Source organism: Sturnira hondurensis, unplaced genomic scaffold, assembly GCF_014824575.4.
Source record: "Sturnira hondurensis isolate 20B ecotype Veracruz unplaced genomic scaffold, ASM1482457v3 Scaffold0006413, whole genome shotgun sequence".
In the NCBI taxonomy this organism is placed as follows: Eukaryota; Metazoa; Chordata; class Mammalia; order Chiroptera; family Phyllostomidae; genus Sturnira; species Sturnira hondurensis.
The window spans coordinates 2,411,209-2,427,968 of record NW_028079044.1 but is presented as its reverse complement, the minus strand read 5'-3'; the positions used below and the strand labels follow the sequence as shown (position 1 = coordinate 2,427,968).

The following is a 16,760-nucleotide window of genomic DNA, read 5'->3' as shown; positions in this document are numbered from 1 at the left end:
TCTCAGGGACAGGCATAACAAAGCCTAGAACTACGTAGATCTTTGACTCAATCAACACTGCTCAGTTCACCACTCTGCATATTCTCAGAGTTAACGTATGAAAAGCCTTGATCAGTACATGCTAATTAGTTTAAGTAAATCAAGGTCCTCATTGAAATTTCTAAATGGAAACATGTTCATAACTACCAAAAAAGCCACCTGAGTGGCAGGTGCTTTCCTAGTGATCTACTGATTTCACACACTTTTGCTTCCTACGGGAAGAGCCTTCCTTATCTATCAGCTTCCAGTCCAACACCATCTGTACAAACCTCAGGTAGATATAATTCTTGAGGCATGTCTGTGAGCCTAAAGGTGTAGTGAACATTCTCTTTACTAATGGATTAGTGTTTTGATATATCTCAGAACAGAGAACAATACCCTGACTTCAAAACCTCAACTGGAAAAAGTACAGAAAAAGAAAGGGAACAAGAGGCATCTTTTACCTCTGCCCTAAATTATATAAACTTAGGGGTGAGGTGAGGGGGAGCTTTAGGATTCATGGACGTGAGCTGCCTTTCCTTTTTAGATGTCTGTTTTAGCAATTAAGAAACTGAGACATAGCAAGGTTAGGCAACTTGATGTAGGTAATCACTTTGTGATTAAACTAAGGCTATATCCAGACTCTCAAACTTAGATTCTTTAGCCTGTATATATGTCAAGGCTTCTGAGGGTTGTTATAAGATCAAATAAAATACTCAGTGACTGTCTTATTTCATATTTCAAGCCTAAAACACAAATGCATTACTCCTATTCTTCCAGATTGAAGTGTGAGGGACGTTCTCAAATCCTAACCGAGGCTGGGGAAGTGGGGGAAGTTCAGGTAGCAGTGTGTGGCAATTGTCTGTCAGCTAAACCAGAACAACCCCCTGCCCCCCCCCCCCAAAACACAGCAAATAGCAAATAAATGGCAGGAAAACCTCAGTCCTTTTTTGTATATATTTCTATTCTTTGGGGAATTGTGATAAAAGCTCATGAGATTTTAACATTTTGAGTTACTCTTCAAAAAAAATCAATATTCCAAGGAATACCTGGATTCTATAACAGATCCAATCCGTATACAATAATATCATCATAGTTGTTAAGATGTGAGAGTATTATAGAAGTTTGTTGAAAGTTGAAACTATGAAATCAATCACAACTTTTGGTGGAAATAGGAAAAAACAGATATAAATAGTTGTACATGATTAAGAAACATTGTAAAAAAGAAGCAAAAAAGAGCCTGCATGAGAATTTTTGGAAGATTTGGGGTGGTTACTGGGTACTCCTTGTTATTATAATTGGAGTATATTCAGGTCACTTGAAGATAAGTCTAACTTTAGAAGAGCAGGGTGATTATGAAATCTGGGTCACATGAAGTAATAGTGTGACGCTGAGAGCTATCACCCTGTCTATCCAAAATTGCTTTCCTGTCTTCTGGAGTTGCCTTTCAAAGAATATAAAATGAGAAGGGAAAAAAAAATACATTGTGTTTCTCCTCAAGATAGTTCTTCTAGGAAAATGATTCGACCTCTGGAGAATTTTAACTCAGGTGGTTTGCACTGCAAAAGTAATTTACACCCTGCAAAATGAGTTTGAAGGTGAAATTTTTTTAATGCATAGGCCAGCTTTCCATTTATAACTGAACGTCCACTGGCGTGTCTACATTTTCCTAGAGAAATAGGCTGAAAACAGTAGCTGGGTTAGGATATTGATCTGCAGTGCCACATTCTGTAGTATTTTACCTATATGTGTAAATATTGTTATTAATCATAATCTGTGATATGGGAACATGATTAAATTCAAGGAAGAATTTTATTCAACTCTCACCAGATGTTTGTTGTGTTCCACTCTGTGTCAGGGGCGCTGATCTTGGTGCTGGGCTGTAGTGAGCAGGGCCCCTGCCTACACAAAGAATAGAATATGGTGAAGATTAATTTTCTCCTTGGGGGGGTGGGTGGAGGAAGAATGCAAGGCCGTTATGTAACATGATCAAGGGAATCCCCGTGTTTCTTCTCCATCTCCCTGAACCTTCCTAGCACCAGCAGGCCCGGTTCTCTCACGGCGTTATTACTCCCTCACTGAAATCACCACCTAGACTTGTCCTGCTCCACACCTTTCCGCTTTTCGCTAGCTGGTGTGGGACTCCTGTGGCAATATCCCCACCCTTAAACCCACTCGCTTGTGTCAGAAACACCCAGTTCCATCGCTGTGTTTCCGTTGCACAGGCATTGTGTTAGCACAGACTGGCATCGTCCTCACCATTTGGACTAGGAAATACTTGCTCCTAACTAATATCTGTAGCATAAGAATTTCTGAATATTAAAATATAAATCACAAGGGAAAAGGAAAACCAGTTTGCGGTATTGAACATTATGCTGACAGGTTATAAAAGATGGAAATGACGTGTGGAAGGCCTTTTCTGCACCTTCTAAAGATGCCGAAAGAAAGGCCATTCTGAGCTGACTTTCCCAGCGCTTTACAGCGCTTTCATTTTCTCAAGGAAGTATGCTTAAGATTTAATCTAATTCCTTTCTGTTACTGCTTAAGTTCATTTGCTCTTCTTTTGTTGTCAATAGACGCTTGTTAAAAGACTTTTCATATTTGTTCAAAGAATAACGGATATGCTATTCTTTATCGTAATCCTTCCTCAAGATAAAGGTAAACCGAAACGCCAGGACTAACATTTGAAATATGTGACTTATTTCGTTGGCAGGAATCAAGTATAAAATGCTAATGACATGAGTGTGCTTAATTTCTGCATGTTTCCTTATAATGGATCAATTTAAAACTAGTATCTCTGTGTCTACTTACTAAAGGATTGATGGTATTTTTTATTACGTAGTTTGAAGGAGTTGATCATTTAAAGTGCAAAAGTTGATCATTTAAAGTGCAAATTAACTTTATAGCACTAATCAGACTTAGGCTTTCTTACTTTTTCTGTTATATAAATGTACTTTTACACGTTGATAAATGAGTTTAGAACCTGAAGTGTTACTCGCTGTGAAATTTTGAGTGCCCTCTTAAAAGAATTTAGATAGCTATCTGGACATAGTTAACCAATCTGTCCCTATGTCAATGTAACCTACATTTTTGGAAATGTAATTATCCATAAATGCATTTTGTAGGGAAAGGGTATGGATCTCCCTTTATCCTTATGTCAAAATAGCTGCAAATTCAATAGAGGGCTATGACAGCAGATGCATGACACTCTGAGCCCTGGCAGGGGACTTGTCCAGTGTCCCGTTTGGGGACAAAAGAGCCCTCAGACTGGCAGTCAGAGCCACCCACACTTCAGATGAAGTGCTTCGGAAAATGAGAGTATAGGACAAGCTTTGTTTCACATCTGTTTATGTTCAGTGGGAAAGGGAACACTAGTAATACAGCTCGAGTGGATTTAGAATAAACACCAATGTTCCAGAGTTGCATGACATCATTCAAGCAGCTATTAATGTAGGATAGGGCAAGAGAGAGCTTCTGCATCTTAATTGTATTTTATGACTTGTCTGAGAAAATTTAGGATGTTTTTCTACTTCAACTTGTGGCTGTCTTTTAAATAATATATACAGGAGGGGGCAAGGGTAGGTTTACAGTTGTTTGCATGGACAATAATACAATAATTAATAAATGATATAAGAATAAACTCCCTTTTATGTACTCACAATTGTAAACTCCCTTTTACCCCACCCTGTGTATATTACCATGGATATATTACCATGGATATAGAGACCATAGAAGAGATCTTATATTTTGGGGGACTGTTATGCAAAAGTTTCTGATTTCAAATACTTTAGTGGTGAGAAAGCTGAAAAAACCTCAATACTTGTATTTAATAAGGAAAGTATAATAGCCAGCTAATGAAAGCAAATGGCTTTTATAAATTCAAGTCTGCACATGCTTGAAATACAATCTCTCTGCAGATTTATTCATATTATTTGAGTTTACTACAGGCAGTTTGGGTGTGCATGCACAAATTATTTGAATGACATTAGAATGGAGTGGTTACTGCTCAGTGAATTGATACTTGAATTTTATTTGACTGGAAAAAAAAAACTGTCTTATACATCAGAAGGCACTAAACATTGTGTTCCATTTCATGATCTACTTTCCATTACACGAGCTGATCATGGATTCTAAATATGAGCCTGGTTTATCACTGCTCCCCTCTGCCTACAGGTTGTATACAAAAATAATGATGTAAGGCTGGAATTATCTCGACTCGCCAAGCAAGGAGACCCGAAGATGAAGATCCATGGAGTAGTGGCATTTAAATGTGAGAACGTTGCAACTTTGGACCCCATCACCTTCGAAACCCCAGAGTCTTTCATCTCTTTGCCTAAATGGAATGCAAAGAAAACAGGCTCCATATCATTTGATTTCCGCACAACAGAGCCAAATGGACTCATATTATTTAGCCATGGCAAGCCACGACACCAAAAAGATGCCAAGCACCCACAGATGATAAAGGTTGACTTCTTCGCTATCGAGATGCTGGATGGCCACCTCTACCTCCTCCTAGACATGGGGTCAGGTACAATAAAAATCAGAGCCCTGCAGAAGAAGGTGAATGATGGAGAGTGGTATCACGTGGACTTCCAAAGAGACGGCCGGTCAGGTAATTTATCTGTTTCCTGTGCTCTTTGCTGGAACCCCCCCCTCCACCCTTCTCTATTCCCAAGGCATTAAAACCAAGACATATTTAAGACTTTTTGCATTTCTATCTCTAGGGTAAGGGAAATTATCTGTTAATTAATCATCGTAGTTGGGCATCAAACTCCAAATGCTCAAATGGCTTCTTAAATGAATATTTATTGGATAATTGAGTGCCAAATCTTGCAAGAAGTTTTATCTTAAATTTACAATGACAAAAATTTAGTGTTCTGGCGTTACCAATTGTCTATTTTATTACTGGATGTTTGGAGGTACCTAAAATTACAAATATAAAATATGAAATATATAAAATGGCCCACACAAAAAAAATCCTTAGTGTAACATAGCACACTTTTTATCTAAGTTGTGGCTTGGGTATCGAAAACACTTCAATCAATCTAGCTGGGTTTCAAGGACCCTGGCAAGACTGCTGCCTTCCAAATAGCTTCCTTTTTCTAGTGGAAGCTGTGTGGAATTCCACTAATAGGGATTCACTCCTCGGGTCTCTTTTTGCTGCACCTTTTCTCTGAAGGTGTGTGTATGTGGCAGGGAAAGGAGGGGCTTGGAGGGAAGGCCTAAAGGAATAATATTCCTTTACTCTGAAATTTGGGAGTGGACTGAGGAGCATAGGAATAGGAGCATCACTAGGATTGAGGGGGTAAAAGTCACTGCATTTGTGAAAGATAGGGACAAAAGAAAGAGGCAATTTGCTTTCGGATACATGACTATATATTACTCTTTTAAAAAACTGTCTTCACTTTCTGCTCCCATACTCTGATTAGGCCTCTCAAATCAAATTATGTTCTTATAACAAAAGACAAACTGAATTTGAGCCGAATTTCTTACTGTGTAAAATATACTGAAAAGGACCCAGTTTCACTGGATTCCAACCCAGTGAAGTAGGATTGATGGCAATGGGGCCTAGGATTCTACATTTTTATAAAGCTTCCCAGGGGACTTGATGATCAGCCAAATTTGGGGACCACTGACCTGATGACTCTTAGTGCATCGTTCAGATCCAGTAATATGTGACTAGGACCCTATTTGATAAGGGCCATGCTGAAGTCCTGGGGCTCGCCCTTACTTCTCACACCCCTTTCGTGGGCTCCCTTGGCTCGTTTACTTCTCTGCAACAGAACAGTTCCCAATTTCACGATTATTTCTGCCTTGTTTTCCTGTTTATCATGCAAGAAGAGTGTGTTTACCTTCTTAGAAATACCTTTTTTTCCCCAATAAAGAAATCAAATGTATGAAAATCAGGAGGGAGCTGGGGGTGAAAGAAGAGCATTGAAAGGAGGTCAGAACCCATTGCCTTGATCCCCACGTATCTCAGACACTGTATGTCTGTTTCCTCGCTCTCCGGAAACACTGGCGTCCTTCCACTTCCCTAGGAAGTCCGTGGGAATGGTTAGTTAGCGTCTATGCAGTTTGTGCTATGGTATCATTTTTCCACCAGTGTCTTAGATGATTGAGAGTAGCCAGCAATATATATATATATATATGTGTGTGTGTGTGTGTATATATATATATACATATATATATGTATGTATATATATATATACATATATATACACATATATATATTCATACATACACACACACACACACACACACATATATATACACACACACATACATATTCTGCTATACTATGCTGTCCCCATTAGGGACTGGATTCTTCTTTGTTTGTCTGGTTTTTGCTGAGAAGGGTGCACTGACGGGAACCCAGAAGCCCCAGTAGTGGGCCACCCTTTGGCTCCCCTCAGTCTGTTTCAACCCGAGTTAGAAGTTAATTTGCTACATAGGAGCTTTGTAAACAGATGACATAAAAGAGGATGGGAACATGGGTTTTGTAATACTAGCTTGTGGGTATTAGAGTTTCACTTAAAGTGCATCTAGAATAAAATTTGAATTGATTTTTGAGAGTATGTATGTTTTAGTCAGACTTTATTACAATCTAAATAAATCACAACTGATCAGATTAAGTGGACATCTTTTAGAAGATTAGAAAGGTCAAAAACTCCACACTTCAGTTCAGTTGTACTTCATTCAGTTAGCAATACGGTATTTTTCTAATTATATGAAGAAATACATAGTTAATGTCAAAATTTTAAGAAGTGTAAAAGAATGTAAAAAAATATAAAACAACCCATTATGTATTTGATAGTGATGATTTATACCTGGATATTTATTTGATTTTTATATTATAATTGATATATAATGTTATATTAGTTTTGGGTGTACAACGTGGTGATTTAAGTTTATGTACCTTACTAAGTGATCACCATACTAAGTCTAGTAACCATCTGACATTCGGGCTTTAGGTGACAATACAATCTAATTAGTGTCCCCAAGTTGCTTGGATGAACTGTTACAATTAAGATCAGATAAATACCTTAATCTGCAAGCAGAATAAAATCTACTTTTTCTGTCCAAGTTCTTTAACATTCAAATTACTAATAGTTTATTAGCTGTCCTCATTATATCCTCATTAGAAAAGGTCAAAGCAAAGAATATCTACTTTAATTTACAAAGTTCAATGCTGGGTGGGAAGAAAAAATAGATGCCTTAAAAGAATGTTATGAAAGAAAAAATTTAAATATGATATTTCTGTGGGGATCCAATGGAAAAATTAAGTTACTATGCTTGGTGATGTTTTCATGGCAGAGTAATTTTATGTGATTACAGTTTCAGGTTAGTAAATTGGAACAGACAATATAAAAACCATAACTTATACACTAAACCAAATTCTGCCTTTTACTAAATTGAAAAAAAGAAAGCTCATATTATGTCAGCCAAGCTCAAGGGAGTTTAATGTAATTTTAATAACTGCAGCTGTTAATATTTTATATATAGTATTTTAATTAAGTTCTATATTTATACACTACATTGGTTTGGTATGAAGTAACCTTTTAAAGATTGAATGAATAGCTATACTAGGTTTGATTTTATTTAAAGGGTTTTTTAAATTTAGGCTGCTAAAATGCAAAAATTTATATAGCTCAGTTAAAACTAGAAACATAGAATTTCAAAGAATAGCTTAATTTACTCATTTTCCACATGAGTTGTATTATATTCAGTTATGTAATACGGGTTAGTAGTATTGCTATGACAAGAGGGTAGTGTGTGGCACTTTCTGACTCATGAACGATCAAGGTCACATCTATTCATTTGCCTGGGATACTCCTTAGTATATTTAAAAATGTCTATTGAGCCATATTTTTTTCTCTTATTGAAGTGGAGGGAGCCCAGACCTAAGAGTTGTTCTTTCTGCTATTGATCGTATTAAAGTAAGTACAAATGAGAGCCATGGCCATTAATTTGATGCCAATAATTTTGGGTGGTTGGAGATAAGGTTAAAACTGTATTTGGTAGGCAGACTGATTTCTAAAATATTTTCCAAAGAGTTTATAATAGAAGCCCAGGTATGAGAGTTACTGCCTTACGTATGTTTAAGTCCACATGCCCCAGTACTTTCTTGTGCGATAGAAGTAGCCCAATAAATACTTGTCATGAGATAAAATAAAGGAGAAAAACATGTGAATGGCTCAGAACCAACCCATCCCTGATCATTTAAAACAGTAGCAGCATCCTTACATTTGAAAAATAATCGCATTCTTTTAGTTGTAAATGTAACTTTAAAGGAATTGCCCTACTTCCTAAAAGCAGTTACACACTGAACTGTAGGCTAACAGGTCATATCCTTTTTTTAAGGGTACAAAACCATCCTCCAAGCCCAGAACCTCCCTCCCCCCTCAGAAAATGCAGGGAGGAAGTTAAACATTTATTAAAGAATAGTCATGAGCTTGGCACAAAAATGTAAGCTTTTATGAGAACAGAGCTGCTCATCTTGCTTATTCATGAGATCCCCATGCCATTTTGCAAACATGTACATAGAAAGAAAATTAATCATGAGGGAATTAATCATTCACACTGTTTGGGGGACTGGGATATACAGCCACAGTAATCGTGTTAGTGACAGAGAAGATATTTCTGATGGTTTGCTCGTTAGTCCTTCATTCAATAAAAGATTGGAATATGAGCCCCTTGTTTGGTGAGAAATATTGCCTTTATCTGAATACTTTTGTAGGACTCATTTTCAAAGCATTAATTGTATCAGGTTATTTGTCCCTACTTCTATTCTGAGACATGGGAGAGAGAGGTGCACTTGAATTCCCACACCTTGACTGATATTGTTTGCACAGCTGTTCACTCCATACGACATAGCTTCTTTCATTGCCTACTTAGTCTATTACAAGTGACATGGGAGGCCAAGTGGGCTGAGCCATGAACGGCATTTTCAGATCTTACACTAACTTGGGGAGTGAGGGACCATACAAAGCCCAGGCATGATTTTATGGATCAGAGTGTGGCTTGAGTATTGCAAAAAATGGATGTCCTCCCAGGGTAGCTTAGCTACTTAGAGCAAAAGCCCTAAGTTATTGAGTTAAATAGGATTGAAGAGGCCCTTTACTCTTCGCAGGACTTAACAATTCCTCCTCCCTTTCCAGGGTTACCCTTTCCTTCTGTTTTGTTCCCAAACTCAACGTGAAACCACTGCCCAGGTATTTAGCTAAAGTGTGAATTATGTTAAAATTAGGATGAGGTTAATGAATGTTTTCTGGGGCTTTAATATTGTTTAAATTTCTGATAAGCTCTTTGACTCAGTCAAGGGTATCCTCTCAAGTATTTTCATAGCCAACTGCTATGAATTTTTTTTTGCAAGCCATCATTACACATTGGAATCAAAGAGAAAAGTCATTATTCTTGTCAAAATCTGCTAGTGTACGGCAGGGTACAGCAGATTGTATTAGTGGTTATTCATGGGTAAGCCTACATTTAACAGCTAGGAAGCCATTGAGATTTGAATTGAAGTCACAGAGTTCTAGTTTAAGAACTAGAAATTACAGTGGGAAAGGCATGAGGCTCTCTCCAGAGCACATAATTAGAGGTTTACAGTAATCACTGGTTGATGTGAACAGCACTCTCTAGCTATCTGTTACCAGCACTGATTTCTATGTATAGCATTTACGAATCACCACACTTGGACATTTCTACTTGAACAACCATTAGACTATTTCTCTGTTTAGATCTTGATTTGAACTTACCCTCTGACTATAATCATTCCTCTCATGCCTCTACCTAATAGCTCATTGTATACATTGAAATCATTTTGAGTAAATTTATAATATTACTTTTATCCATGTCCATAAACCACTCCCAATCAATGGGAGGCCTGAAATGCCTTATTAATAATGTATCCATTATTTGACTATTCAATGACTAGGTGGAATCAATTTTGCATAAAATTATTAAATTAGATTTTATTAATTGATGCTTATATTTATGTATTTATTCTGATAATACTCAAAAAAGTAAAAAGTTATTGTTTTCACTGCTCAAAATTTTCAGTTTTGCACTTATATCTAATCTTTGTAAACAGGTACGTGTATTTTTATATAAGTGCAATTACAGTGTCAACATAATTCTTTAGGCTATTTGTTTCAATGATATCATAAAATCTTCCTTTTGGTCAAAAATATCTAAGTAACAAAATTTGTTCTCTGGGAGCTAGGAGAACATCATCTGAGACTCAAAGCAGAGCTTTGCAGAGGCACCTTAATGAAGCTCCCAGGCTTGTAGGTCTCAATGTATTAACCTGTTGATAGGAAAAAAAGTCACAGAGACAAATATTGACACTTTCATCGGAGAACTACCCAGGGGACTTGACTGCTTTACCCCACGGCAGAGATAGGAGACCGGCCATCACGATTAAGATGAGGGAGGGTGTCAGACCATCCTACTATACATATTGTCTTACCCCTTGTGCTCTCCCGGTTCAGAAAGCCTGCTCTCCACTGATGACTAAGTTTTAGGTCTCATTGGAAGTCTGTTTGCAGTTGAGGGACAAAATAGATCAGATATATAGATGTGAGTATTCAGGTTCCTATAATAATCTAATTTGCCTTCGTAAGTGCATAACTAAGCATTGGGTCATAAATTGGCATCTCATAATGGCAGTTACTTAGGAAGCGTTCCGTATCTGTGGTAGTTAATTTCTTACAGAGATTTTATCACTTGGCATTCTTCTTTTACACATAGATTTTGTGGGCTTGGTAAGTGTTAGTCACGGCCTGGGAGATGGAAACTTGCTTGCTAAATCTACCCAGTGTCTTTTCTGGGCCTGCCAGGCTCGGGAGCAGCCTGGCCTATGGTGTCAGGAGTCAGGTGCACCCTCAGGAATTGGGCAGCTATTCGACATCTCCAGCCACAGTGACCTGCTCTGTGAAGTGGCAATCTCTGGAACTTCTGCAAAATAATATTTTAATATTATTAAAATACACAACATACATCCTTGATTGATATTTACAATTTATAACCATCATGTGTGATCATTATTAACCTGTTACCTGCACATGTAATTTTATTCAGAGAAGTCTATTTTTAAAATTGTATGCATATGTTGCTGTAAGTATGTATATGTCTGTGTATATGTACATGTGTTTAATACATGGCATATATGTAACGTAAGTGCATGCTTTTGATGAAAACGTGTAGGCCATTCAAAAAGTGCGTAAGTGGAGCATTTTCATTTGCCACACATTTTCCTCACCAATTCATGGCCTCCTGCACAGGTAACCACTACAAGAATTTGGTGTTAAAAATTCTCAGGTGTCTTCCTATGCATCAGTATATCTATAAATATATTTATGTGTATAAAATAAGTGTAGAGCTTCTTTTTAACATAAATGTGATCATTTTTGACAATTATCGGGTGACTTAAAAAAACTACTATGAGCTTTTTCTATGCCATTTTTTGTAGAGACATTGTATAATCCCTTAGGTTGAACATATCAATATATATTTACTTCAATATTCTTCTATTAATGGGCATTTAACTTTTTCAACTTTTTAAAGTATTGTATGATTTTAAACTAATTTACAAAGAAAGTCATCCATTATATCCTTGTGCATATGGTCAGAATTTTGAGCATAGGTTCTGAGAACTGGAATTACTGGATTATTTGTATTGTAATTTTGGAAGGTTATGACAGGTTATTTTACTAACCAGCTATTTAATTTACACTCATCTCTAGTGTATAAGGTTCCCTTTTTCTATTAGTCTTTCTGAAACTTTTAAATTTCATTCCAAAGTTTAGTTCTCATATGTTACTTCAATTCCCAAAATCTCTGGCTCATTGGTGAATCCAAGTAAACAGAAAACATATAGTAATAGGCAGAAAATGATATTTAGACTGTATTTTGTTTGGTTTTCAAATAAACTTTATGTTAGTAACTATTATATACCTAATGCCTGACAAGTTCTTTTTTTAAAAAAAGAGAAAATGGGAAGGAAGGAGAGAAGGAAGGAAGGAAGGAAGGAAGGAAGGAAGGAAGGAAGGAAGGAATTACACACTCATAATCCCATTACTCCAAAACTTCCATTGTTAATGTTATCATTATTTTTTTTTAGATTTTATTTATTTATTTATTTTTATTTTTAGAGGGGCAGGAGAGAGGGAGGGAAACATCAATGTATGGTTGCCTTTTATGCATCCCCTGCTGGTAGTTAGCCTGCAAGGAACCGGTTTGCAACCCAGGCATGTGCCCTGACTGGGAATCGAACCGCGATTGTCTGGTTCGCAGGCCCGCGCTCAATCCACTGAGCTACGCCAGCCAGGTGTTATCATTATTTTTATTCCATCTATATTATAGGAATGATTATATATTTTGCATTATACCATATAATGGAGTATGAATTTGACAAGTAAACTCCTACATTTGCAAGATCTGATTCTCCTCTGCAATGAGAAGTGAATCAGAATTATAGATAGATAAAATGATTTCAAGTGGTAACTTCAAAGATTGTATTAAAAAAAGAATGATAGTGACCATCCAGTCAATGCTTTTATTTTGCATTAAGAGCCACATCGAGGCCGGATGAGTCTGTCATTTGGCTAAACTGGCTTGCTAGTTAGTTGCAAAGCTAGAGCATGAAAATTGGTTTCCCGTGGCCAGGCAAAAGCATTTCCCATTATGGAGCACTATTTTCTACCTCCTTACTTCCCGGTCATTTACACTTTTATAGTCACTTAACACTTGAAACCAAATTGACTTATTTTAAATCTCACCTTTACATCATGTTTCTCCCCACCCTGTAAGCTTATCTTCTTGATGTGGAGTTGCCAAGACAAATTGGATGGAAAAAAAAAAAAAAAGAAAAGGAGTAGAAACTAACAGGTTAAAAATACCCGATCAAATTGTAAAGTTGGTGTCACTTGGTATAATGAAGAACAGTTTTCAAGTTTGTCCCCTTATACATATACTGTTACATAAAATGTGACTTTAGTATTTATGCTTATAAATATTCTTAAATACAAGGCACAGAAAAATAGTTTTGCAGGTGTGAATACATGAAGCCGTTTGTTCTTGTATTGTTATTTCTTTATCATTGTATTCTTTTCCAATGGACAACTGCAATCCTAGTTTTTCCATGCCCTGTATTTTCCGGTTTGTTTAGCACCTTGGTTTTGCCTTTTGCATATGTCATGAAAACAACTAGGTTTAAATGTTAATGTGTTAGTGTTGTTTCTACATTAATATTATAAAACACATGCACACAAATATATTTGGTTTTAGCTGACATTTTCTTTGTTTAAAGGTAAAATAACACAGCAGGGTACTTTACACTCTTAAATATTGAAGCATAAAGCACTGATCCAAATAACTCCCCTAATATGACTGTCCTCTACGAAATTTAGCAGCTCAAAATATAGTAGTGTTTACATGAAATGTTTAATTTACCAGAAACTTCAAATGTAACTTATAAGGGAAGAGAGTAGAGTACATGAAATAGTCAAACAGTGCTAAAGATAACATAAGAATATTTGTAGTTACTAGAAAAAATAGTGTAATACACCCAGAATTTTGTTTCCTCTTAAAAATTTATCTATATGTCTTCATACCTCAGCCTTAGGGAAATTCTCATTTTCCATTGATATATACAGCTGTGGCAAGTACTCAATTTTCTCTCATTATTGATGAATAAGGTTTAAATATTCATTTTATGTTTTCTTTTTAACCACTGTCTTTATAACTCAATTATAATAAAATAGATGCTTGGAAACTTAATATTGAAATTCTGCTTTGCTCATATTTGTAAGTTAAATTGATTTAAATGAATTAAGTGATCCTGTGATGAATCTTCAGCTTAGGTGAAAATATTCTTTGATTGTTTTCAATAATAAAGCCATTAAGAAATTGAGGATTCAAATCTCCTATCAGAAATGTGTGTATTTCAGATTTTCACGTGTATGGGCTAAAATATTAATATATATCTGGCTCAGTAGTAAAATTTATTGTTATTTCAAATAAAGTTGTTGTTCTGTGAATCTTCAGAATATAAAATAATTGTTTCCATTTTGATTTAAATCAGTTGCACACTTTCCCTTTCTTTGCCATGTTCTTTATGAAGATTTCCTTTTAAAATACAAGTACATATGGATTGGCACAGCATGTAGAGAAAAGAGTTGATTTTCTGTTGTAGTGGTTTCACTCTGTTACGTTTGTGTGCAGAATATTCCAGTGAATGATACCTGATACATGCATAGGCTGGATGTGACTTCTTACCTTAAATCCAGGACTAAATTAAAGCTTGAATTCCCCTTGGATTGTATTTGGGCTGAAGCTGTATTATCATTCTTTTGGTTTGTTTCCCATCTGTCATTGCTTCTTTTTCCCATGAACGTTCTGAAATTGTCTCTCAAATGGGATAACCAGGAGCGATAGGGAAAACATCCTTATCCTTATGGCGGTGACTTCTCAGTCAGTGTTTGAGTGAACTTTAGGTGTGGTGGTCCAAAAACTCTCATCTAATCAGAAGGCTATAGTAAATATCTTCCTCTGGCCACAAGTACTTTCATAAAAGCGTACCTGAATTTCTTGCAATAATTTTTTCAAAACAGGCCCTCAGACACTGTAAATAAAAATCTGGAGGCCCAGTCACTCCATTCTCACCATCAGACAAACTGTTCACGGATGATTGTCTGAGGCACCTGGCAGCACTCTGGCCCCCAGAGTGTAGACACGCTGAATATGGAAGCTACATGGTGTACTGAGCTACGGGTTATTGGGAGGAGTCAGGGAGAGTGGGTGTTGTGCCAGCCGGTGAGTCCCCTCATTTGAAGAATTCTTCAGGCATCCTCTTGCTGACAGACTTAGAACTCATGAATAAGAACCATCGTTTTCCAAGTGGGTTTTGTTTTTGTTCCCTGAGCTGAAACAAGCTTATCCATGAATAAAACAGGTCTATGGGAAGAGTCGCATATTTTTAAAAACATATTCCCAATCTTGTAAAACTTTGTTATTGTTCCCTTGCTCTGTGACTTTTAACCACTCTCTCTCTCTCTCTGAATATTATACATTCATATCCAGCAAGCCTTCTTGAACTAATTGGAAAACAGGAGTGGTGCACGTTTAGCCTAAAAACACTAGTCACTGTGTTCGTTCCATACAGCTCTTTGCTCACCACATATGAGATGGGATGTTTTAATGTCCACCTTTTCTTTTCTCATACACTTTGTTTCATCCTTTTCTAACTTAACATGAACTGCTGCAGACAAGGGGAATCAGTTGTTAACCCACTTCTTATTTTGGACAGTCAAAAATACACATAATGAAATTCTGTTTACAAAAGTTTCACCATTGCCTCTCAGAATTATGTATTTCATTCCCCCCAAACTAAATGCTTTCTCTTTTTCTATGTAGGGTATTATGCTACCCACATGCTGCAAAATGAATTTTCCTCTAGATGCTCGCACAGATGCGAACAGTGAAAATGAGCACTTTGTCGTTCTCCCTCTTTCCTGCCTCCTTCTGAAATACCTGTTACACTCCCTTCTTTGGAAGGCAAAAAAAGCAATACCTTTGAGTGTTTCTCCCCTAGGAGCTTTCTTCAATCCTTTCTGTGCAAGTCTAGAGAGACAAATGTCTTCTTAATGGCTTGGCCACCTGCACAGTCTCTGTCAGCCGCTCCCATGTCCTTCTCCCTCACAAAGACAGATCCCATTACCCTGCCTACGCTGAGGAGTGCGCCTTCTGCTGGGATTTGGAGTGCTCCTGGGCGTGATACAGAGACTGGCAGCCCTGTGTCCTTAGTTAGATGCGGGTTCACATTCATCACAGGCCATATTTTCACTTGGGGTGGGTCTTAGGTGTTCCATGAAACACCTGAAATGCATCTTCCTACCAACACTACACTTTCCTCGCCTGGCCCTACTTCTGTACCTGTCTTGTCTTCAGGCCTCTCCTGTGTGTCTACTCCTAAGCCCCGAGGTTCTGTGTCAGTGGCTGGCATCTCATTGGACATTTTCTAATCCACTTTTTCACTTTAGGTTCCTGCTGTTCTGTTTTATGGTCTGGACCTGAAAGATAAATCTGAGATATCTAGTCGTGGGTCAGTGTGGTGTCCTTGTCTGGTATCATATTTGAATCTTTACAACAGTCTTCCTGGAAATAGAATATGGGTGAGATTTTGAGTAATCTAGTGGTGTAGGATGGGAGTTTTGATTAAGTCTGCCTTCTGTATTTAATTTTTTTCTTCGTTTAATGAATTCCACAATTGTATTTTCTATGATCCTCAATTAATCCCATGTGAATGACTACTGTTCATTTTACGCTTAGGGCCAGTGTTCCTATATACTTATAAACTAATAGAATTATTTTCCCTCATATTTATAGTAAAAGGAAAGAAATTTATCCATTCAAATGAATAGCTAGTTGGCTTTTAAAAAGGTAGGCAGCAAATTTGACTCGGTTCTTGTGATTAATCATGGCACACAGCATTTATTCAGTGCTTATTATAAACTGGATATTTACTAGTATTATTTTACTTAACACTCAGAGCAACTACATGAGGTAGGTCATATTATTATTCCCATATTAGGAATGAGTAAACTGAGACCTTAACAGTTAATTGATAGATTCATATGGCTAAGAGTGATGAAGTTAGGTTTAGACATAAATAATCTGTCAAACTATTGTACTAAATAAAAGCAATCAAGTCAGTCTGCCTGACTTTATTCCACAGAGTGGTA

The 16,760-nt window shown here is 36.8% G+C and overlaps 1 protein-coding gene across 23 annotated transcripts in view; it reads left to right on the top strand.

The window, feature by feature from the left end:
• NRXN1 (neurexin 1) overlaps positions 1-16,760 on the top strand; it is a 1,091,189-nt gene that overhangs the window by 471,655 nt on the left and 602,774 nt on the right. For all 23 annotated transcript variants that reach the window (XM_037047882.1, XM_037047881.1, XM_037047879.1 and 20 more), the window contains one exon: positions 4,192-4,630. In XM_037047882.1, the coding sequence (XP_036903777.1) occupies positions 4,192-4,630 (439 nt within the window). The remainder of the gene's footprint in view (positions 1-4,191; positions 4,631-16,760) is intronic.